This window comes from Salvia hispanica, chromosome 4, assembly GCF_023119035.1.
Source record: "Salvia hispanica cultivar TCC Black 2014 chromosome 4, UniMelb_Shisp_WGS_1.0, whole genome shotgun sequence".
Classification (NCBI taxonomy): Eukaryota; Viridiplantae; Streptophyta; class Magnoliopsida; order Lamiales; family Lamiaceae; genus Salvia; species Salvia hispanica.
In genome coordinates, this window is record NC_062968.1 from 2,529,866 (window position 1) to 2,554,493 (window position 24,628).

The window sequence follows — 24,628 nt, forward strand, 5'->3', positions numbered from 1 at the left end:
TTACAACTAAAATTCTATAAATTCATTATTACTAAAAATGGAAAGTATGATTGATAACTTTAGAAAACTATGCCAAACTGTATTAAAAAAAATTTGCAAATTTTGTGAAATCTGGTTTGCAATTTCCTCACTATTTGATAGACCTTCGATGGTCTATCGCCGGAAATCAAAGAGCACACGAAAGATAGAAGATGACGGAACGATAAAAGCCCTAGTTGAAGTTCTAGGATGCGTTTTCACGTCACGAAGAATGAGAATAAATTTATATTTATTTCTCAATAATCATTATGCTAAACAAATAACTAATTTATAGCAATCTAAATGACTCAATAACATAAAGCTAATAAGATACGAGATATGGATTTGTGATCTTAATTGATACACAAAATCCTTGAATTAAGATGAGAGATATCTTGTGATTTGGAATGGTGTCATCATTGGGCTGCTGCGTCACTTGTTGGGCTGGACTCGCTCGAGGTTGTTGTCGACGGGGCTGATAGGATGGGCTTGGTAAGATGGACTCGAGCTACTGAGAGGGTCCGAGTCCCTATCACTATTTCTAATTGCATTATTATTTCTTCATAATACTATCTACTCGCTCTGTCCCATAAAAGTTGAGACAAAACTTTTAAGCACCGAGGTTAAGAATTTATATTAAATAAATAGGAGAGATGAAAAAAGTAGAAAAGATAAGAGAAAGTCTAGTAAATTATGGAATAAAAAAAGAGTGATTAGATGTTTTGTCTTTTGTTAAAAAAGAAAATGACTTAACTTTATTGGGACGGACTAAAAAGGAATACGACTCAACTGAACTTTGAAACCTGAAGAGTTTGTTAGATCCATTGCTTGTAGTCTCTCAGAGCACTCCCAATGGGTCGGCGTTAAATCCGGCGAAAAATCGCCGATTATCGCCGAATTATCGCCGGGCAATGGGGCGAATTCGGCGATAATTCGGCGTTAATTCTACCGAATTAACGCCAACTCCCGAAAATTCGCCGGATTATCGCCGAATTATCGCCGACCACTGTGGGCGATAATTCGGCGATAAAAATTGTTTTTTTTTTTTTTTTTAATTTTCCCCCCTATAAATACACACCTTCTCTTCATTCTCTCCCTATCCCATCGAGCACTACAACACGATATGATCGAAGAATTGTGGGCAAATAGAAACCGCGCCCACCGCCCTTGAATTTTTTTACTTTGAATTTTTTTTTCCATTCCTGTACTATTTTTTTTTTTAATTTTCGTCGTTGTAATGTTTACTCGTGTTTAATACAACGAACTTTATTACTATTATTTGTTTTATCTTATAAATTAAATTAGCTAGCTTTATTATATACAAAAATAAAACAATTAAATTAGTAATGATGTGAAAATGAAATGTTGAGTTAGGGAGAAATAAGGGAGAAACCATTGGAGCAGTTGGCTAAAAGTTGGCTAAAAACTGGGGATAAATTTTGGCGCTGATGTGGCAGGAGTTAAGAAGAAATAAGAGAGTTTTTAGGGAGAGCATTGGGAGTACTCTCATATATTAGCTCGGTGATTCATTTTTTTAGAATCAGAACACACACAACACACACAAGTTGATAGTTGAGCTCTTTGCCCAATCACGTAATCATTTGAGTCTGCTTTACTTTCTTTGTGTATGTTAATTGGTGACTGAAATAATTTTGAAAAAATCATATCACGTAGTACTACCTATTTTTTATCATTTTTTATTTATTTATAATAATATTAGTAAAATCTATGTAATGTCCTTCATAAAATTGAGCTAGTATAATATCGTTTAAGAACAAAATTAAAACGTTAGAAAACATGCAAACAATTTAAATATGTAAATAAAATGAGTGAGTCCTAGACTCCTAGGATAGCATATGCATACTTATGTTAAAGTAGATTTCTCTAGAAACAAAACCAAAAAATAAAACAGCTTCGCACATTCCATTTTTGGCACGAAAATAACAACCTAACTAGTACTATTATAGTAGTATAATAAAAATGACAATATAGTTTTGAAAAGTCAATAAATTAATGACCAATTTTATTGTTTCAGATTACTACATGATCAGAACACCTCTCAATGGAATCTCAAACATCCTTAGCTGTGTGCAACATGATCAAAAGTTCAGGAAAACAAAAAGATAAAGAGTCTGTCAGACAGCTGCCTAGCCATCCTGACAGGACCGAAGTCGAGCCAAGAACGATCATCTACTGCACCACGAGCCAGGAACCTGACCCGAGGGGCTGTTAATCACGCTCTAGCCAGGCAGCCACGGTTCATCCACCAGACGTGGTTTCCTGTCTCCTTAGAAATCAAGGATACAGAGGTACGAGCCTATAGAACAGATCCTGTTCAAGTAAGGTCGTGCTTATTTTACACTGCCATCACTTTATGTACTCGTCATTTATTTAGTTTAACTTCGATGTGGGATATTAATGCTCACAGTTTAACTATGGGAATGGGTGTGATTGTTTTGATTTTAAAGAAGTGAGTTAGTTGATTAGGAAATTGGAATGTATAAGGAAACGTAACAAGAAGTATTGAAGTGGGATTTGAGCTGCTAAAGGTAAAATCGGAGATGAGACGGCCTTCAAAATGCTTGAAATTTAAGTTGAAACTAAATGAAAAAATGACAGTTGTTAATTTGTGGCTAAATTTTACTTTATATTATTGCAAAATAATCAACATGTGATAGTAATGGTATCACAATTTATTGGAAATAGTGAAAAAATTATAAATTGGACTAAATATAGTTTTCTTTGCTTTTCTAAAAGAATAAAAATAAAGTGAAAAATCAAAACGTCATATACTCCCTCCGTCCCCGATTAAGAGTCACACTTTGACCAGACACGAATTTTAAGAAATGTAAAGAAAAGTTAGTTGAAAAAATTAGTGGAATGTGAGACCCATTTTTTTATATTGGTTTTATAATAAAATGTGAGTAAATTGAGTTAGTGGAATGTGTGACCTACTTACTATTTATGGTAAAAGTAAAGTGTGACTCTTAATTGAGAACGGACCGAAATGGAAAAATGTGACTCCTAATCGGGGACGGAGGGAGTAATATACTCCTACGTATATTCGACGTGGGACACTAACAATCACAGTTTTGTGGATTATCAAACAGATGTACATAGGATTAAGTAAAAAAACACATCTAAATATTACATAAGCAAAGGATTGAGAAACTTGTGAAAAGCTATGAAGGGAGCTATGTAATGTTTCTACATCAAGTAGTAGTTGGAAGATCGTAGTAAAAACTTAGTTACTAAAATTAGCTAAAAGACCAATCTACTTTTCTGAATGATGCTAAAACACAACTGTGAGGTTAATTCAAGAAGGTGATACATATTCATCTCTAATGCCATTCTTATGGAATAATTACCTTTTAACTGTTACACACAAACTACCTTCACTTCCCTAACTACAATACCTATCATACTAATCAAATGCCACAACTCATTTATAAATAAACACAGATATTACACACCAGCCACAGAAAATTATCAACTTAAGTTTAAAAAAAAAACTGAATATTCATGCGGGATCTCAAACACCCTTAGCTGCATCAATAAATCAAAAGCTGAAAAAAACAAAAAGATGAGTCTATCAGATAGATACCCAGCTGTCTTGACTAAACCGGAGTCGAGTCGAGAACAATCATCTACTTCACCACAAGCCAGGAACCCATTCCTGTGTTGGTGAATATAGCAGACTAGCAAATGGATATATTTATTTAAACTAAAATTGGTGGGGTGTACCTGGCCAATGCAATATTGCAACACAAAGGCGACAAACGAAAACCCGGGAATCAAAAAGGGAAAAATAGGTGTCTGAATATGAATCCTTAGTCTTTGTCAAAATTTGATACGAGGCCAACAAATTCCTGATGCCATAAAATTTGCTACAATAAGCCCCAATAAATTCCTTAAAACAAATATTGAAACTACAATTGGTGGGGTGTGCCTGGCCAATGCAATAGTGCAACACAAAGGCGACACGTGAAAACCCAAGTAGCAAGCTACTTTGAAGGGTCTTCCCCCTCAAAAAATAAATTTAATATCGTGTGAGTCGATGACTCACATATCAGATATTAAACTGATAAGAACAGATACTACACTTGATCTTAGCCAAAAGGCCGAGAAAGGTATGAGTTTTCTATAGACTGACCCATGAGTTTATACCACATGGTCTGCTCAACCTTTCTTTATACATTCGATGTGGGAATAAAATTTCAATAAGGATAGGCAAGCTATGTTAAAACACAATTGGGACTTTGATTTATGAATGTGATATATATTCAGCTATAATGCTATATTTTTGGAAGAATGTATTATTACCCCACTTGGAAACTTCAATGTCATGGATACTTCAAAATTGGAGCAGAATAGTGTGTAAGAACCAACTAATGCTCACAGTTCTTGGCCCTGTCCTTCAACTATTAGTTGGCATTATATCAACCAAAATTATACTAATATAGAGTATCAATCGTGGATTATCAAACTAATGTACATATAATTAAGTAGACATACTATATATCTAAATATTACATGTGCATAGGAGTAAGAAACTTGTGTAAAGCTATTAAGTCATGTTGCAATACAGTTCCTGCTATTACAGGTATGGATAAACTTTTTCTACAATCTACATCAAACACTGTCATCAATGAATCAATAGTTGAAAAAACAAAAAAGATTTGAGTCTGTCAGACAGCTGCCCTAAGAACCAACTAATGCTCACAGTTCTTGGCCCTGTCCTTCAACTATTAGTTGGAATTATATCAACCAAAATTATACTACTAATATGGAGTATCATGTGCGTGTACACAGAAAATGAACTGATTGAGATGTAATATCATATTCATATGTATGATTGCAGATACAATCATTTCCATCTCAAATTACCACAATTTGCAGATAGAGAAATTCATGTATGGCTATCGATGATGCCATGATGGGATAGAGTAAATCCAGAAAAAGTTATATGAATGGAATCTATATATGAGTCTGATCTGAGGAAAGAATAATCAAAGAAGCTTCAAGAGTTGCACCTCGAAAATTAAAGGCTCCTTCGCATGAGACAGAAGGCTTCGACGAGGACCAAACTGCATCAAAATAACAAGGAAAGATTACACGATGATCCTGCATCACACACACATATCTTGATGAATAATAACTTTAAAAAGACCTCTTCCGGAATCGGTTGTAAAGCTTCACTAGTATATCCGACTGAAGGAGGTATTAAAGCTCGTCGTTTTCCTGAAGTATATATGCCAATACAAGTTGAGGTATTCATTTTTGTAAGTAAACCAAACAACAATTTTTAATCTGAATATCAACCAACCTCCAACCTTCATTCCACTCAAAACCTCCTTGAGACCTTTTATCATCTGTGATTTCCAGAAGTAAATCAAAATAACAGCAGTGAGAAACAACATTTCCTATATAGAGTGCTTTCTTCTCTTCCACAAAAGTATCGAGTATGCAAACCTGCTCGTCACCCAGACGGAGTATGACAGGAGAACTTTCTCCGCTGAACTGATTGACGGTGCTACAACGTAGAAAATAGATGAAAAAGAAATCACCATCAACTAACAAACAATGACTCTGACAGATAAGTGAAAAGGAAAAAAATTATGTGATTTAGCATTATAAATACATATATACACCATCTGATAATACCTGTGGACAAAATAACCATTTGACCTCCGACATACATAATTGAATTGCACGGTATCTTCTTCGCCAGCTTCTTTCCCTTTTCCTTCAACTATGTCTTGAAATATAGCAAGAAAAAACAATCGTGGATTATCAAACTAATGCACATAGGATTAGCTAAAAGTCCAATCTAATTTTCCGAATGATGCATTAATGACATTCACTATCTGTGTTAAAACACTTATTCTGTGCTTAAACAAAAATTTTGGAAGAATTTACCTTGTATTATGACCCCACTAGGAAGCTTCAGTGTCCTGGATACTTCAAAATCAGAGCAGCCATAGTGTGTAAGAATCAACTCAAATGCATAATTACATGTGTATAGAAGATGAAAACAAGCACAAGAAGCATATATATACACCTGAGAACATCCGGTTCTTTCATGTCCTGCATCGGTGCAGCACGAGCAGCACAAAAATTACCAAGGACCACGTTAACTCCAACAATCCCCAAAAGTGCTCTTCTTGCTACGTTAACTGCTACAATGGGTGGATAACCATCCTCCATGTCCAGCTTCGTTTGTACACAAACCAGCTTAGTTGCCCTAACGCTGTATATAGGGCATCTTATATTCAGCACAGGATGCAAAAAGCCTAGGAACAAAATGCATCTACTTTCCCAAGAGAATTATTAGTATTATTTCGATGACCATAATTATCAATAGATACTAAGACCTTATTAACATTCAATAATACATGACTATCATACTTATCAAATGCCACACCTCAAATAAGCACAGATGTAATCTCACACTCAGGGAGGCTGCCATTACTAGGGAATTATCAAACAAACTGAATGAGAGAGCACCTCTCATGGTTATTATCAATATGATCAACAGTTTAGAAAACAAAAAGATATAAAGTCTGTCAGACAGCTGCCTGGCCATCCTGACTGGACCGGAGTCGAGCCAAGAACGATCATCTACTGCAACCCAAGCCAGAAACCTGACCCGAGGAGCTGTTAATCACGCTCTAGCCAGGCAGCCACGGTTCATCCACCAGACATGGTTTCCTGTCTCCTTAGAAATCAAGGATACAGAGGTACGAGCCTATAGAACAGATCCTGTTCAAGTAAGGTCGTGACTACTTCACGAATCCATCAGTTTATGTACCTGACATTTATTCATTAAAAATTCTATGTGGGAAAATAATGATCACATTCCTTTACCTTTGTCCTTCAACCATGTCTTGGACATATAGCAAACAAAATTATTTGAGATCAATCATGGATCATTAAACTAATGTAGATAGAATTATGTAAAATATATATCAAAATATTACATATGCATGGGATTAAGAAACTTGCGAAAAGCTATAAAGGGAGATTGCAGGGACGGGCTTCGAACAATTCCATCGTTTCAGATAAATGGTAAGATTGCAACCACGCTCAAACCACCCAACACATTTAATTTATTCATTGGTTTCAGAAGTTAGCTAAAAGTCCAATCTACTTTTCTGAATGATGCTACAACACAACTGTGCGGTTAATTCATGAAGGTGATATATGTTCATCTCTAATGCCATTTCTTATGGAATAATTACCTTTTAACAGTTACACACAAACCACCTTCACTTCCCTAACTCCAATACATATCATACTAATCAAATGCCACCACAACTCATTTATAAATAAACACAGATAACTCCAGCCACTAGAGAATTATCAACTTAAGTTATAAAAAAACTTAACATTCATGAGAGATTCAAACACAAAATTGGTGGCTACTGCTCTCGAAGGAGCAAACTAGCAAATACATACTAATTTAAACTAAAATTGGTGGGGTGCGCCAGGCCAATGCAATAGTGCAACACAAAGACGACGCATGAAAACCCAAGCAGCAAGCTACTTTGATGGGCCTTCCCCCTCAAAAAATAAATTTAATATCGTGTGAACCAATGGCTCACATATCAGATATTAAACTGATAAGAACCAACTAAAATACATACAGGCATCTACAAGAGAAAACAAGCTCAGGAAGCGTATATATAACTTAGAACATCGGGTTCTTTCATTTCCCACATCCGTGCAGCACAAACATTTCCAAGGAACACATTAGCTCTTCTTGGTACCTTAACTGCTACAATTGATGGATACCCAGCTTCCATGTCCATCTTCTTTTGCACAGAAACCATCTACCCTCACTGTATTCTTCATTATTTGGTATCTTAGTTACATTCAGAACATGACTCAAAAAGCATAGGGCCAAAAAGATATAGAGGTTATCACACTATTTAACCACGCTTTAGCCAGGCAGCCACGGTTCATCCACTAAACGTGGTTTTGTGGATTCCTGTCTCCTTAGAAATCAAGGTGGATACAAAGGTATGACTTATAAGCCTACAGAACATATCATGTTAAGTAAGGCCGTGACTACTTCACTCTCCTGTCAATTTAAGTACTTGTAATTTATTCCTAGAGAATTCGATATGGGATATTAATGCTGACAAACCTTCAACAATGACTTGGCAATATATGTCAACCAAAATTATAATATGGAGTATCAATCGTGGATTATCAGACTAATGTGCATAGGAGAAGAAACTTGTGAAAAGCTATACAGTGAGGTAGCAGGGACAGTCCTTGCCATTATAGGCACGGATAACTCTTTCTCCATCAAGTAGTACTTGTGTAACAATCCAAATTTCTGAATGATACATTTAATCAATAATTCTGTGAGTTAAGTTTATCTACATGTTCAGCTCTAATATACCAAATTTATTGGGAGAATTAACCTTGTATTATTACCCCACTAGGAAGCCTCAATGTCCTGAATACTTCAAAACTGGAGCAGCCATAATAATGTGTAAGAACCAACTCAAATATTGTAGTGCAGAAGAAGAAAACAAGCACAACTTCTCTTCTTTAGTTGCCCCAACACTCTTGTATATTATAGTCTTCACCAATATTTAGCATCTTACATTTAGTAGTATATGACTCCAAAAAATTAATATAACATAACTATGGCAAAAATGCATCTTAATTTGCCATTAGAATGACCTCTTATTTGGATATCCAACCAGAAATATGGAACAGAATCTAAATTCTAGCATTGTATTGAAGCTATAATAACTATCATACTCATCAAGTGATGCACACCTAATCAAAAGTTGAAAACACAAAAAATGGTTTAGGTCTGTCAGACAGCTGCCCGGCCATCCTAACTGGACCAGAGTCGAGCCAAGAACGATCATCTACTGCACAACAAGCCAGAGACCTGACCCGAGTGGCTGTTAATCACGCTCTAGCCAGGCAGCCACGGTTCATCCACCAGACATGGTTTCCTGTCTCCTTAGAAATCAAGGATACAGAGGTACGAGCCTATAGAACAGATCCTGTTCAAGTAAGGTCGTGCCTGCTTCACCAAGCCATCACTTAATATACCTGTTATTTATTCTCTAAGACTTCGATGTGGGACACTAAAAATCAAGGTTTAGTGCTAAAATTACTTTTTCAGCTTGATGTCGTTAACAGTAAGGGTGCGATGGTTTTCATGTCACAGAAAAAGCCAGTTGATCCGCCACATTCAGCGAAGGTATAAAAAGTAGTGGTAAAATTGAGAAATATTGAAGAGAATACAAATAAAAGCATATGTGAATTTAAACCTGGTGCTGCTAAAGGCGGAGAGGAGTGGAAGCAGGAGACGCCCTTCAAACGCTGCTCGAGCTTCCATCGTTTCTGGTAACTGAGTAAATGGTAGATTAAGATTAGAAATTTAGGCCGACGCTCAAACCACCCAACACATTTCATCAAATCTATCTTCACACGTGCCCAACGCATGCCTCCCTCAATCCAAAGGGACCCACAGATTAATCCAAAACTTATAGTTTTATTTAGCTTAACAACTAACTCTAAATCGAATAGTGAACATCCACAACATTATAGAATAACCCCCATAAGAGAAGGGATCAATTGCTAACTAATTAGCAATCTCAAATTAAAATTAAATCTTAGTTATTAGATTAGAAGATTTAGTGGTTAAAATAATGTCTTATATTTATAATTAAAAAAAATAATAAATAAAATTAGAGGGTGTTAATGTCAATTCTCTCTCATTAAAATCATCTTAAAACTTTAAATTTCCGTAACTCTCTCGATTTAAATTGTTTTTTCGTAAAAAATATATCAAATTAAAGATAATTTTATAAAGATTCCAACGAGATTTCAATTGCATATGTTCCGACGATGTTCGGATGATGAAATTTGATATTTTTTATTTTAGTTTTCGTAAATGTTAATAACCTGATTTTTATCAACAAATACATCAAAAAATCTCAATAAAACCATGTAAAAATCTCAATAAATATGTGTTGATATTTTCTTGTACTAGTGTTGATATTCTTATGTCATATTGTTGATATTTGTAATATACACTTTGGTGGTGTTCGGTTGCTAAAATAAAATAATACCAAAATACAATCTAGGATGAAGTTGTGAGATTATTTTAGTCAAAGGGGGGTTAGCTAAAACTAATTATCCAATGATTATCCAGCTAGGATTGAGTTGAGGGACTAAATCTCATGAACCAAACACACACTACTAATTTAGTCCGGGATACAATCTTGCAAACCGGACACCCCTACGTTGATATAAAAAAACATTCACGAAAATTATCATATGATAATATAATGACGATATTACCATTTTGTTGATATTTTGTCTATTACTTATTGAGATTCGTTAGATTTAATCTCACCACTCATTTTAAAATCTAAAGGTGGAGATTTGGTCTTGATTTTGGATGACCCAATTAACTCTAACTAAATACTCGACAGTCCAACAAGATTAGCCCAAATGTAAAATGGATTTTTAATGTTGCAAAGTTCATCTTCTTAAAATTGGGCCTTACTGACCCGACCCATTCTATAAAATCAGACAATTTCAAGGAGCCCTTGAATTTTTCCCAATTCACGAGCTCTCTAGGGCTCCATTATCATCAATTTTTAATCATCATTACTTTTCAATTTCACAAGGTACCAAGCTACACATTAATCAATTGTGTAGATCGTTCGGTGAATTTCATCGTCGAATCCGTATCAAGATGGGGAGGCGAAAAGAGCGCCGGCTCGCCGCCACCGCTGGTCGTAGAGTTAAGCTCGATCTGTTCGCGGAACCCACTGGTACTTTCGATTATCGCTTTACTTTCATTCGGATTGGTGGCTGTGAAACCCTAAACTGTTTTGAGGAACTGTGTCTGTTCTGCTGTTTTTCTGTAATTGTTGACTGTTGTATTGGTTTTGGCTTAGGTTTGACATTAGAAAGAGTGTTCCTTTGAATGTTATTTGATCAATATCTATGCGATTTATGCGTGTTTTGATTGTTCCTATAAATAGAGCTTAGCTGATTTGTTGTTTGTCTGTTAACATTTTAGGAGATTTGGGGGGCTCATCTATCCAGGAAGAAGTTGAAGGGGACGGTGACTCCAAAAGACATGCCGAGTTTCCGGATTCACCATCATCTTCAGGTGGGTTCCGTCAGTTTTCTTCAAAGGACTGCTCTTTGTAGAGAAGACATGATGTGACCGCATAATTTTGGTGGAAATTATTCGGTTTTTTTGTGCAAGACATGTTATTTGCACCTCGAAAATTTTATGTTGAGACTGTAGGATGGCTGTGGTATTGGGAACATCAATTGGTAATCAGACTTCATCCGCCCCCTGCCACAGTGCATAATTCTGTGAACTTTCCACCTGCCTTGAACTTATTTTGGCGGCATCAAGGGCAGTTTGGAGCTCACCTGGATTTTGCTGAATTGGTCCGTATGTCTTTGGCTTTATTTCCTTTTGGCGGTACTGACATTTGAAATTTCTGCTACAGGTTTGATGGCATTGCTGATGCTCTAACCTTTGCCCTTAATGTTGAATTATTCATTTGATGTTTATGACAAATATTTGTAAAATCCTAACCATGAAACAGCATTTCTGTGTTCAGTTTGATACCCTAGCAATTATATTTAGATCTTCTCGGTGTTTGACATTGTAGTATCTTGTTCACAGGGCAACAGCCACAGAATCCGCTCCTACTGCTTGAGCAATACAGTGATGATGAGTTGGATGCGGATTCAAAGGAAGTACAAAGTGCTGCAAATGCAGAGGATGCACCTATCGGCACGGATGAGCAGGTGATCCTACAGAAATGAGTAGTCAAATAGCTGTAGAACTAGCGTTACTTGAATCTGCTCCTTTCCTCTTGGATACTGTTGCCTCCTTCCATGCACTAAGTCTCTCTCTCTGTTTGTTTGCTTTTCAGCCAAAAGATGTGGCCACGAACAAAGCTGGAGCTGCTTTAATTAATAACAGAAAAGATTCCACGGAAGAGGTGGGAGAGCTTTTGATGGATAGCACTTCTGCTGCTTCTCAGTGTCCTGGAGAAAAACCTCAGGATGGGCAGACCGATTCTAATGAATTGCAGAATCAAGCAAATAATATGAAGAAATCTACAAACTCTGCTGCACTTGATGGACACCTTGTTGGTGACGTGAATTTAGGCTGGAAAATGGTGTTGCATGAAGAGAGTAATCAGTATTACTATTGGAATGTTACAACGGGTGAAACTTCATGGGAAATGCCTAATGTTCTGGCCCAACAAACTGTTGACACATCTGCAGAGAAAGATATCAGTGATACTGCAGAAAAAACTGATGCTATCATGGGCACATACCAATCAAGTACGGCCCTGGGCAAGGTAGAAGATGATTTCCAAGCTAGTGTTCATCCCAAGGGTGATTCTGAAGCCGCTGACAGTGTTGATCCATGGAAAAATAAAGATGGGCCTAATGATGGATCCATTACGGATGTGATGAAAGTTGAAGAAGACAATAGAGAAGCAAACCAAGATCACTGTACTTCCTTACTTGGTGGACACTCTATAGAAAGTAATAGCTCCACTGATCTATCTGTCCAGCTGATAAAGCAGTGTGAAAGCCTGTTAGAGAGACTTAGCTCTATGAAAGGGTATGCTACATATCTACGAATCTAGTTTTCTCCTTATCAATATTGTGTTGGTTAACATGTTGGTGACCATCAGGTTTTTGTTACTTTCTACATATGACATACTTTTCTTACTCCCCCTCTCATCACTTATTTCTTTTACTGCAATTCAGTTTGAACAGCTCTCTGGAAGACCAAGATCTTAAATCAAAGTACAGGTTGGAGATTGAGATCAGACTGGCGGACATCAAGGCATTATCATCCTATGAATCATGTCTGCTTCCCTTTTGGTTGCATTCTGAGACTCAGCTGAAACAACTTGAAGCTGCCATTGATTGTGCCATTCAACAAGCGACTCCAGCATTCATGGATGAAGTTGAGGCTGCACAAGAACCTTATGAAGACACCAGTAATGACACAAACATGGGTTCTAGTGAAATGAAGGCACTATTTCCTATACCGGAGTTGCATGACACAACCGAGAAGGCAATGCCAGAGGCTCATAATGATGGCGCCACAACCATGGAACATGGTCTGGGTAAAAAAAGTGAAATAATTGTAACTGGAAAGGAAAGTGAACTTAATCGGCTTTCTCTTCATTCCATGGAAGATGTTGATATGGATGTTGACATGGAGGTCGAAGATGCATCACCCACTGCTCAGTATCATGTCCCTGTGGAGCCATTAGATATGCAGAGTATGCTTTCAAACCAGGAATCCAACGTGCCAGGGCAGGTTAGTATTCCTACTGATGAAGAGTGGATCCCTCCCCCACCTCCTGATGATGAATCTTTTCCACCACTGCCTCCTGACGATGAACCTTTTCCTCCACCACCACCTGACGAACCTCCAGAAACTTCATATCCTCCATCCAATTTTAGCTTGGTTCAGGCTAATCCTTATTCAGGAGAGTACACCCTGTATCCTGGTACTGGGCTTGACTATTATCTGCAAACAAACCCTGAAGTTTCTGGCAGTGCCCTTTATACACATTCTGAGGGAGCACAAGTAGCTCTTTCCCATGTACCACCACCAAATTATTATGAAGCAGGTCCAGATATATATCCTGTTGCACCTGCAATAGTCAATCCTGTCGAGACTACATCGTATTATGGCCTTCAAAATGGAACCCTGAATCCTGTGCCATTGATGCATAGCAAGGCTAATGGTGAACCTTCTTTTGAAGATACTGGTGTGGAAGTTGGGTCTAGTCTATTGTTGAAGAACAACTTCGATGTTAATCAGTCGTTTGAAAGCACTACAATAGCACCTCCAGAGCTCTCTGAAGCTCGGCCGTCTCCAGCAACTTCTTCTAAGGAAAATGATGCTCCTGTTACCTCAACATCAGATACCACTGCTTCGGTTTCATCCTCTTCTGCTGCTGCTGCTGCCGCCGCCGCTGCTGCTGCTGCAATGAAGTCTCAGTCTAAGGGTAATGACAGAGTAGTATATATTATTTTGGATGATGCAATTTAGCATGCCAGCTGTAGTACAGTAGCGAACCTGTATCAATTAGTGTCTTGCTATTGATGTCCTGGACGGGATACAGTTAACTAAATTTCTTTAGAATGATCAATTGAGTGGTATTCTTGTTCTTTTAGACGTTCAGTGGCGAAGATCTGACTTGCAGGATTTTGTTTTCTTCTTTACAGTTTCCCGCACAAAGAAGCGAACAATTGCAGTGGGCCCCACGTTGAGATCTAACAAGAAGGTCTCTAGCATGGTGGACAAGGTATTCTCAACTACTCTTCTGACTGCAACTAGATTATTATTATTGTAGCTATATTTGTGGTCCCGTGTTAAATTCTATGTACCTTTTCTTCAGTGGAAAGCTGCAAAAGAGGAGTTGCATGAAGAGGTTGAAGAACCTAAAGATGCTTATGAAATATTGGAGATGAAACGGCAAAGGGAAATAGAGGTATTGGACTTTTTTTGACATTTCTTTTTTGTATTACTTTTCTTCTCTGGTTCTCCGATTTACTTGAGTTCATATAATTGCAGAAATGGCGTGCGAATCAGATAGCCAGTGGCGAGGCTAAAGATAATGCTAATTTTCAGCCTTTGGGTGGTGATTGGTATTGGTCCTTCCTCTTTAGGCTTTACATATAGTACAGAGTCTTCTCAGAATGTCTTCAGTTGGCCTCGGACTAATATAACATTATCATCTGGGATTCTGGAGAATCATAGAAGTTGGTTTATTTCCGGTGGCCAATCTTAATTAGAAAAAAAACTCAAATGTTCCAAACCTCTTATTCAAATGACGCATCCACCACCACCATATCTTTGACATATTCGTTATCATGCAGGAGAGAACGAGTAAAGCGCAGGAGGGCAGAAAAGAGAAAAGAAACTGAAAAAACTTCACCAGAAGCTTCTGCAGATAAAAGCCAGCAGCAACCTGATCTTATAGAACTTTCAAAAAGCCTCCCATCTGGATGGCAGGTTTGTGCCCTCTTTCGTGACTTATGGTTCAAAAGAATTACTTTCTGAGTTATGGAGTTCCAGAAATCCAGATTAAACTCATCAATACACTGTTATTTTCATTTTCAGGCGTACTGGGATGTTTCATCCAAGAAAGTATACTACGGAAACGTGTTGACATCAGTAACTTCGTGGGTCAGGCCGACAGATTAGAGAATCACTTTAGTGTTGTTATCTCCATATGTAACCTAACATTCTTTGGTTGAGCTTATGCTGAATTGCTGATACCATTGTTGGAGAGTAGGGTCTCACAATACTACCAACTAGTGTATTATGTGTATACCACTTTTCTAGTCATGAATGAAATCAAGTGGTTACATAACATGGGTCTTGTCTTCTCATTAAGGTCTGTTATTTTTTGCACACTGTTATCATGTTGAAGCATAGATGACATTGTTTTGTCGTCTGCTTTAGTATGTTTAGAAATTGATGAATCCACATGCAACTTTCAATATTCGAACCAAAGTATGTTTTGAAATTGATAAATTCACATGCAACTTTCAATATTTCTAAACAATTTCATCAAATTCACATTACGATATTGAACAGTGTATGATTCAGTTTTAACAATTTCATCAAATTATACAGTATCTGTAGGTTTAAACAATGTCTATACATCTAGAACAATTGGACCCAATCGATAATCTCATCGACAAAATAATTGCAATGGATCATATTACTTCTCTCTCAACTTTCAATTCAAGCTGAAGAAGACTATAATTAGTGCACGGTACATTTTTTGTCACCAGAAATTCCACAGCTACATTCTATATCCTACTAAAGCACCCAGAGAGTATAGAGCAAGACATAGATCATCCAATAACCAAAAGTGTAAAAGGTAAAGAGGAAGCGATATAGCATCACGGAACACATAATATCTCTCATCTTCTCCTTTCATCTCTGTAGGTCCCTTCACTCTCTTGATCTTTCAAAAAACCCAGAAAAGCAAGGAAGCCAAAGAAGAAGAACCCACCGGACCAGTTTCCGCCACCACCACCACCCCCGCCGCCGCCATCACCATCATCACGGGGTGGAAATCCATCTCCACCATCATCTAGATCTGGAGACTTTTCTTTTCCTGAAACGGGTAAAAAAAGTAATGTTTCAGGCATCGGATTGTGACATATTGGCTAATCCAAGCAGCTCAGGTTCTTTACAGTGATTACACGGTGATAAAATATGCATAATACATGGTATCAATCACAAAGAGCTCATTGATAAGATAGGTCGTAGACTGGCATACTTCTTAACGAACTCGAAATAGGAGCCATCTCAAGATGGATTGTTTTTGGCAGCAGCCCAGGTGTCATGTTATAGTCATAGTTTACATACTAAACTACACAATACATAAAGAAGAGGGGAGGGGTGTGTGGAAACATATTTTGGGAACAACTCTACTTTACACCAAACTCATTCTCACACCTCTGATATACATTATCAAGCAGGCCTACCTCACTTGATAACTTGCATGCTACATCAAAACCAAGTGCATAGAAAAAAAATTCACCTTGGATGGGTGCAACTGTTATGGTAGATGACTGGCGAGTCACAGTTTGCGTTTGTTCTGAAGCACAGGTGGCACTCTGCAGTTCAAGAAACACACTAAGCTGATAAGTTCTACTTAGTGTTGCTGGCTACCAAGAACAAGACAGACACAGCGCATCTAAAAGTTAAAACCCTCTTTTGGGAGCCAACATAATAATTGCCAAGATCTTATTTCTTTCAATCTATAAAGAGTATTGCAGCATGTTCTGCTGGTTTGTGGATTAGCCAAAAGTAAAAGTAACTTCACATGCACGTACTAAATGTTTTGTACAAGTAGGTTCCATCCTCAAAGATATGATTACATATTCATAGCAGATAGCTGGAGTATGAAACATAAGTAGAACATCAAATAAGGTAAGTTACCAGAGCAGCAGCACATATCACAGAAGCACGTTTAACTCTGGAAGAATGAGTAATGATTCTTTGCCTTTCAAGTGAATGAAACTGCAAGCAAAGAGGCTTTACTCGAACTGGAGCTTGGACGTTCTTTTGTGGCTTCAAATACCGGTCTTGTGATTGTACTAAAAAGAGAAAGAAATATCCGTATAAGTTACTAATATCAATAGCATAAAACTTCAACTGCAACATAGTGAAGAAAACTGAAATAATATTACTGTCAGTTGTACATAGCTCATTTATAGCACAAATCATATTTAAAGGAATTATGAAGAATTCTCGATTCCTTGCAGTGCAATCAACTGATGAACCAGAAAGTGGATTTATTAAACCATATCTTGAGGGCTGCAAGATGCACCTTGCACCTTGCACCTTGCAATAGATAATTATGTTCCCTTGTCCTAAAAAATCCGATTAATTGTTCTTGGACTTTACCAGACTGCTTTCACATTATGCCCAACTAGAGTAAGTTGATAGACTATCATTATCTAGTCCATAACTAAAACTAAACAGAAAATGAATCCATGGGCTTTAAGCCTATGCTGTTAAGCAAACATTTCTGGAGTGTTCTAACCAATCAGAACCCCGTTCTCTTACCCAATCATACTCCTTGAAAACATATGTGATAGTATATGTCGCAAGCACAACAGATGAATTAGTCTACCTAAATCACAATACTTAACGACAACTCAAATAGCCAATTGAAAATTTCAAAGCTTCCAAAGCATCATCTAATGTGAGATGCTCATTACAGCTGAAAAAACATAAGATAATCCATGCAATTTACACATCTGGTGATAGAGTCATACCAAGACATGGTGATGCAATTGGACTGGAAACAGTGGCAATGAGTGACATATCCTTCTTTATTACAGATACCACCTGGGAAAAGTCAATATCAAAATATCATGAGCATGCCCACATTATCATTAATTGAAGTTAGAAACAGCTCCAACATTCCAAGAGTGAACTGCTCTGCAATAATTGCCCCATATCTAGACACCAACACGATGTCTTCACTTAGAAACAAAAACAAAAACTGGTGCATGATCTCCTTGAAATACTTCACATAAACCACCAATTCCCAATGGAAGCAACCGAAACACACAAAATCAAAGCTGTTTTACTGAACAATTTCGTGATAAGAAACCAAATTTAACCCTATCTTTTCTGCTACAAAACACAATTGAAAATTAAAATACAGCAGTCCAGATAAATATAAACCAAATCGCAGCCCTCTGTCGAAGATGAATCCTTAATTTTTGGGAAAAACAAATAAAATAGATAACGACAGCCGCAAAACGAACATTTAATCTTCATCTAGAACATCATTGCAATAAATCAACAAAGGGTAATTAAGGGAATGAATTAGCATGTATTGAAAAGACCTAATTCTGAAGAAGTGAAGAGCGACGGAGATTCTGAGGCGAGCAGTATACCTGGAATCGGCCGGAATGGCAGAGGAGCGAACCGGAGGGAGCGAGAGAGGTCAGCAAAAGAAGAGAGGAGATTATTAGATGACAAAGGCCTTTTATGCAGTGTGCATCGCACGTGAATTTTATGTCTTCTTTCACAACTAATTAATTAATTATTAGTAATTGATTAATTAATAGTAGTATGATTTTTAAGGAGTTGGTTAATGGTATAGTGGTAATATTTGAGGCTAAATGTTTTTGATTTTGAGTTTCATGTGATAGTAATCTTTAAATTTATAGTAATATTCATTTATCTATAAAAAAATTATAATTTTCTAATTTTCATATTATAAAATAAATTTGTAATTTAATTTAGAGAATTGTAGAATAAAATAGGTACGTACTTAGTACTTTAATTTGTAAATTTATTATTTTATTAAATAAGGGATTTTTCTTTTATAGAATTTATCCCCAACAAACAAATTCACATAAGTCATAACAAAACATAATTAATGAGCCCACTTTAGCCGCCTTAGATACAATGGCGGTCAACGAACATTTTGCAACAAAAAAAGAAAGATAAGAGCCCAAATCATTTCATGTATAACAATTGTCCACCTTATCATCCATAAGTTTGGAATAATTAATAAAAATGCAGGGTCCTTTACGTCATGTAAGAATAAATACAAATAATGAGGAAAAACTCAAAATTTGAAGTTATGCCAACGATGCAACTCTTTTTTATCTAAATAGAGAAGCTCTCAAAAACATTGTTTAGTAGGAGCACAAGGCTTTTAAGTTTTAATAAAGCATAAATGTTTTTATGGTAAGAATTAGAAATAAAATTAGATATCATACTTAACTAAAATAATCGGTGGTCCTTCCACGCCAAAGTGTCATTAGGGCATCCACAATGGTGCAGAGGATGCGACGCCCAAAGCCCCGCCCTATGCGCTGCCACATCAGCATTTTATCCTCCGCCCCTTCCACCTGCAATGGGACGGACTATAACTCGCCCTAAGCCCCGCCCTACGTATTTTATTTATTATTTGAATATTTAAACACTACAATATTTATTTTTTATGTTTACAAACAGATCAATTAGCAAGAATAAATATAAAAACACTTAAATTAAAGGCAAATCCTATTGTCAATATTTATTTTTTTATTTTATTTTTTGTGCTTGCAAAAATGAAAAATTTTCGAAATTCATTATTGCATTTAGAGAGAAATTGAGACGAGGAAGAGAGTGGAGTGAAAGGTGTGAAATGAAGTAAAAAAATTGATGATATATATAGAAGAAAATACAAAAAAAATTAAAAATAAAAATGTGTGCATCCTCCGCCCTATAGCCGCACCCCCTGCAATGGCGGATTAAGGGGCGGAGGATAGGCTGGGGGATGCATCCTCCGTGTCATAGTCCGCGGACGATGCATAGGGCGCGGAGGATAAAATGTGCATAGTCCGTGGTGCTGCAGTGGTGGACTAAGGGGCGGAGGATGCATCGTCCGTCGCATCCTCCGCCCCATTGTGGATGCTCTTATGAGGTGGTGTACTCAACCATTTAAATTTTGACAAATGGAAAAATAAATGACTAGACATGCCAACTAGTGAAGGTATTTTTAGAAGATACTCTATTTATTAAACCACTTTTATAGAATGTTGCACAATCTTAAATTCTTAATTCTTAAAATATGAAAATTGTCAATATTTTTTCTTCTTATACATAAATATATTGACACACTTATAAATATATTGACACACTTATATGGTTATAATTTAATTTTTATTTTTATATTAAGTTACTCTAAATAAATATATAACCTATTTAATGCATTAAAATCTTACAAAATTTATTAAACCACTTTTACGTAATATTGATAATTTTAAAATATTAAAATTGCTAGTAATATTTTTTTCTCCTATATATAAATATATTTAAGTTGTACTTAAATAGTTAGTATAAGTTAGCTTTTACATTCATATCAATTTACTAAGTACATATAACTATTTAAATGCAATTAAAAAATAGAAAAGTTAAATTATGATCATACTTTTTGTTTGTGTGCATTTTCACTTACATATATATTTTTATGTATAAACATATAAGATAAAGAAAATTATAATCATAAAATTCAAATAATACTAACAAAGGGTTGTAATCCGTGGTTATACTTTTTTTTTGCCAAAAGATGATGAATATATAAAATATATTATTATTATACATATAAGTATGTAGTGTATATGTAGGATGCCAAAACATATTGATAATTTCAATATTAAAATTTATATATTATTATATAAAAGTGATTTAATGCTTATCTTCTATAAAAGTGATTGAATATCTTCTAAAAATAACTCTATTAGTTGGCATGTCTAGTTGGATGTGAGCTATTTATTTTTTTCATTTATCAAAATTTAAATAATTGAATACACCACCTCATAATGACACTTTGGTGTGGAAGGACCACTGAATATTTTCTCATAATGTTTTTTTCCCTCTATTCCTTATTACCATAAGTATTTTTATTATTTTGCCGATAATATATGGAAGCTTTGTCTCATTTTTATATTAATTCATTAATGTTAGTTTGATTATTAACTATGGAGTACAATTTTTTGCTCTTCGATTGAAAATTTAGTTGTCCAGATACACATTATCATGTGATGTGTCAAACCAAGACAACGGAAGAAAGAGAAAAAAAAATGAAAAGCATGAATATTTACTGTGATAGTGTGTCTAAATCACTAAATTTTTAGTCTATTCAACAAAATTTTTAGTCTATTCAACAAATTATGGCTCCATCCTTTTAATTTATGTTCTATACATAGTCCATAACCTCGTAACAAAATTGTTGAGATGGTATATGAGTTATGACTGTCGTCAAAGATGTCTTTCTATATGCTTACTTCTTGCATTCTTGAATTCTTGAAAAATGGAATATAGTTGAAGATGAATTATCAAATTTGTAGGCCACTTTAATCTTAGAAATTGTTTTTGGTGGTTGGTAATGGTATTAGTTTCTGGTGTGTTTTAGGTACTCGAGCTAAATAAATTAAAGAAAATCATTCATTCGATAATTGTGGACTGCACAGCCTCTGATTCCCCACAACAATTAAAAAAACAGAAAAAACAAGCATTTGTATATTTCTAAGTATCTAACTGTTTCCCAAAGCAAATCTTGATACCTATTACTGGTGAGCCTTCAATATACATGGCCTCCACTCACTCTAGTAACATTCTGTGTTTGCACAACTTATAAACATGCATCTCCCTTCCCTTTTTTCCCCTATTTTGGCAACAAAAAAAATAATGTACTAACACCTAAAAAATACAAGAATTATTGGGCAGTTTCTACTTGTCTATCTCCTGCTTACAAAGAGGGCAGCATGAGATAATCTTGAGCCACTGATCCACACAGTTGAGGTGAAAAAGATGAGTACATGGCAACTGCCTTATTTCTTCCTTTTCCTTGTACTTAGCCAAACATATACAACACTCCTGTAATAAATAAAAAAAACAAACATGTATAAATCTCATTAGCCCCCTTTTCCTTTTCAAGAATCAGATAAGATTGAAACATAAGATAACTCATGCTGACAAACTGTGGGTCATATGATGTGTGTTTTTTTTACACTACTGTGAAAGAATCTTTGTGTGGGAAAGTAATAGTAGTAAATGATTACTTGAATCTCATGATTCTGAGCCTGCTCCACATCCTTGTATCTCCAGCTCGGGAGGGCGGAGAGCTGCTCCTCGGTTGCTCCGCGGCTGAGGGAGGCCGAGTTCATGTTGTACCCGAGGAGGGTGCTGAGCAGCGGCACGCAGCAGCAGAGCAGCACGAACAGTATGAATGGGAACGAGTAGGTGACGGCCTTCCATGCCAGGAACGAGATGCAGAGGACGTGGAGCTTGGGAGCGCGGTGGTATGATCCGAAGCGCGTGTCGAACACCCACACGTTCCCCATCACGAACCATATCGCGAACATCAGCTCGAGCCACGTCTTGCATTTCTGCAAGTTTCTGATCACACACATAGACAAATACATCAGCACCAATATCAATAATCACTACTATCATTTGAAGTCGAAAATATACGATTTCTACCTCGATTCATCGTTGCTTCGTTCAACATCTCGTGGAGATAGATAAACATGGCGGTAGCGATAAAGGAGAAGAACGAGGCTAAGGAAGCATCCGAAGGCATAGCCGACGACCCAAATTCGCATCGGCCAAACCGGCTTCTCGTCTTTGGTGATGACCAAAACGTAAGGCGTGACGAGGATTTGAACCGCCAGCGCCACGAACTCCATCAGCATCCATCTCTTGGAATCAAACGGGTTCGGACCGAGGTCCGACCCCGACCCGTTCTGGTAATGAAACACTCTCCTCAGAAAACTATACGACCTCGACCTCGATACCTTCATCGCTAATCTTATCAAGAAAGGCGGCGTATTCCTCGACGGCTGCCTTGGCCACGAATTCAGGCCAATCCCCTCATCCACAGCTGCCGGCAGAGCCGATGAAATCGATATCCCGCTTGCAGAAGTGCATAGTGAATCCGGACTGAAGAAATACCTCGTATTCATTGATTAGTCTCTCAGAGGCAAAAACACAAACACTTGGCGCTCAGTACTCTTTCTAATCCAAAAACCATGGCCTTAAAAACAAAATTGGCGCAGTAGTAATTAGCAATTTAGCACAACCGAATCTTGATTCTAAAATAAAAAAAAGGATGGGATTAAGGTGAGGCGTAGCAGTTGGCGAAAGAGTGGAAGGTGGAAAATGGATGGGGATCGCGACCAAGAATCCAACGGCTTTGCTTTGATTCAAAGTGAGTTGAGAAACAGAGTATGGACGGTTGGCCTAACCTCCTGAGGTCTAATTGTTTAACTGCGAAGCAAGTGTTGTTCATTTGAGAATGGAAGGCTTCCTCGCTGTGTCGATTTGATTAGCAGTTTTTCCTTTGATTGTGATGTTAACGTCGCGAATACTATAAATTAAGCAGACGGGTCTAAGATAATAAGGTGTGTTGACCAGTTGCGAATTTTTAAACGATTTTGAATAGTGGCGGTTAGAGACAGAGTAGCTGCTCTGTTGGTTCAATTCCATGGATGCTGCTGCTCTGCTATACATCGTGTGTGGGCCCATGATTCGTGAAGAAGAAGATGTGGAAGCCTATAACTGGTCAACCAACAAATTTTGATGCTACCTTTTGCACCTAATTTACATTTACACGTAATTTATTTGAGCCGACTTAAATAAATGCGTTCAGAAGCTATTAAATATTAATCAATAATCATAGGAGTTATTTTTTTTATTGTAAAATGGTCATATTATACTTAAAAGGCAATAAAAATAGACTTTATCTTTATTTTAAAAATAATGAAATATAATAATTTATTAAATAAAGCTTGAAAGATGATCAATTTCTGGTCCATCCCATATTTTTCAAAATATAAAAAATAAATCATGAAGTTTAAAATATTTAGGGTCCGTTTGATAAGGAACGTGGGATATATCAAGATATGCACATCAAGATACGAAACGTGGGCTTTGTGTTAAGATATACGCGTATAAGATTTCATTACTATTGTTTGATAAAAAAATATACGTAGGGTACGTTTAATTGCCCTGATAGGGTTAAATGAGATAGGGTAGGTGTAAAGGGTTTTGCGAGATATGGCTGATAGGGCTTATCACATCCAGCCTTTTGTTTGCCCTGATAAGGTTATTAAGCTAGCTTATATTGTTTTTGATTTGGCAAATGAAAACTAATGATAAGAAGCATGATTGTCCTATTTGTCCTCATGAAATTGTTATATTTCCAATTTTGTCCTTGAAAACCTATACACAACCCTACCAATTTCAGAATGCCGCCTAAAATTTTTAATCTCCCGCGCCATTCCATTTTACCCATCGAAGAATGCTATATGCTGTAAATCTACCACAGAGCTGCGACAGAATTTGTTACTCTCCAACGCCTAAACCCTAAAAAACTCGCCGCCGACAGGTATGTAATTATACACCACACCGTTGTTAATTTCGAATTTGATATGCTGGTGTATGTCATTGATAGCTTTGTGTTCCTGGTCTGATTTGATGGTGGATTTAGCATAAAATTTAAATTTTTATGGGAATCAACCC

At 36.6% G+C, this 24,628-nt stretch overlaps 4 protein-coding genes and 5 non-coding genes across 19 annotated transcripts; 1 reads left to right on the top strand and 8 right to left on the bottom strand.

The window, feature by feature from the left end:
* Nucleotides 1-2,147: 2,147 nt before the first annotated feature.
* LOC125185805 lies at nt 2,148-2,367 on the bottom strand. The gene has a single exon (XR_007170302.1). It is a non-coding gene; the product is annotated as a small nucleolar RNA U3 (small nucleolar RNA).
* A 962-nt stretch (nt 2,368-3,329) lies between these two features.
* LOC125185670 (peptidyl-prolyl cis-trans isomerase FKBP16-1, chloroplastic) lies at nt 3,330-9,441 on the bottom strand. 8 transcript variants are annotated; one of them, XR_007170206.1, is made up of 10 exons: nt 9,321-9,441; nt 6,080-6,268; nt 5,938-5,972; nt 5,683-5,776; nt 5,491-5,551; nt 5,345-5,390; nt 5,189-5,259; nt 5,052-5,105; nt 3,763-3,887; nt 3,330-3,584 (listed from the first exon to the last, which is right to left on the bottom strand). XR_007170206.1 is itself a non-coding variant. In XM_048082245.1 (9 exons), the coding sequence occupies exons 1-9, from the start codon at nt 9,386-9,388 to the stop codon at nt 3,570-3,572; spliced, it is 633 nt and encodes a 210-aa protein (XP_047938202.1). In that variant the 5' UTR covers nt 9,389-9,441; the 3' UTR covers nt 3,330-3,569. The 8 variants fall into 8 exon arrangements, 6 of the variants coding, with proteins under 6 accessions (XP_047938202.1, XP_047938197.1, XP_047938199.1 ...); XR_007170207.1 differs by adding an exon at nt 4,342-4,428 and having other exon boundaries at nt 3,497-3,887; XM_048082245.1 differs by lacking the exon at nt 3,763-3,887.
* On the bottom strand, nt 3,957-4,152 carry LOC125185834. The gene has a single exon (XR_007170323.1). It is a non-coding gene; the product is annotated as a U2 spliceosomal RNA (small nuclear RNA).
* Nucleotides 6,579-6,798, bottom strand: LOC125185804. The gene has a single exon (XR_007170301.1). It is a non-coding gene; the product is annotated as a small nucleolar RNA U3 (small nucleolar RNA).
* Nucleotides 7,495-7,681, bottom strand: LOC125185858. The gene has a single exon (XR_007170341.1). It is a non-coding gene; the product is annotated as a U2 spliceosomal RNA (small nuclear RNA).
* On the bottom strand, nt 8,849-9,068 carry LOC125185807. Its single transcript, XR_007170303.1, has one exon. It is a non-coding gene; the product is annotated as a small nucleolar RNA U3 (small nucleolar RNA).
* A 1,189-nt stretch (nt 9,442-10,630) lies between the features above and the next one.
* Nucleotides 10,631-15,448, top strand: LOC125185444 (uncharacterized protein DDB_G0284459). 4 transcript variants are annotated; one of them, XM_048081976.1, is made up of 10 exons: nt 10,631-10,835; nt 11,087-11,179; nt 11,711-11,835; nt 11,964-12,667; nt 12,817-14,075; nt 14,296-14,375; nt 14,469-14,561; nt 14,645-14,718; nt 14,950-15,085; nt 15,194-15,448. In XM_048081976.1, exons 1-10 carry the CDS (start codon nt 10,757-10,759, stop codon nt 15,275-15,277), a joined length of 2,727 nt encoding a protein of 908 aa, XP_047937933.1. In that variant the 5' UTR covers nt 10,631-10,756; the 3' UTR covers nt 15,278-15,448. The 4 variants fall into 4 exon arrangements, with proteins under 4 accessions (XP_047937933.1, XP_047937934.1, XP_047937935.1 ...); XM_048081977.1 differs by having other exon boundaries at nt 10,787-10,835; nt 11,087-11,607; XM_048081978.1 differs by having other exon boundaries at nt 10,788-10,835; nt 11,087-11,531.
* A 322-nt stretch (nt 15,449-15,770) lies between these two features.
* LOC125185446 (protein YELLOW LEAF 1, choloroplastic-like) lies at nt 15,771-18,620 on the bottom strand. Its single transcript, XM_048081980.1, has 5 exons — nt 18,505-18,620; nt 17,875-17,947; nt 17,033-17,190; nt 16,632-16,707; nt 15,771-16,202 (listed from the first exon to the last, which is right to left on the bottom strand). The coding sequence occupies exons 2-5, from the start codon at nt 17,921-17,923 to the stop codon at nt 16,006-16,008; spliced, it is 480 nt and encodes a 159-aa protein (XP_047937937.1). The 5' UTR covers nt 17,924-17,947; nt 18,505-18,620; the 3' UTR covers nt 15,771-16,005.
* A 2,912-nt stretch (nt 18,621-21,532) lies between these two features.
* On the bottom strand, nt 21,533-23,547 carry LOC125218238 (E3 ubiquitin-protein ligase At1g63170-like). Its single transcript, XM_048119873.1, has 3 exons — nt 22,589-23,547; nt 22,168-22,504; nt 21,533-21,982 (listed from the first exon to the last, which is right to left on the bottom strand). The coding sequence occupies exons 1-3, from the start codon at nt 23,068-23,070 to the stop codon at nt 21,836-21,838; spliced, it is 966 nt and encodes a 321-aa protein (XP_047975830.1). The 5' UTR covers nt 23,071-23,547; the 3' UTR covers nt 21,533-21,835.
* Between the last annotated feature and the right edge of the window lie 1,081 nt (nt 23,548-24,628).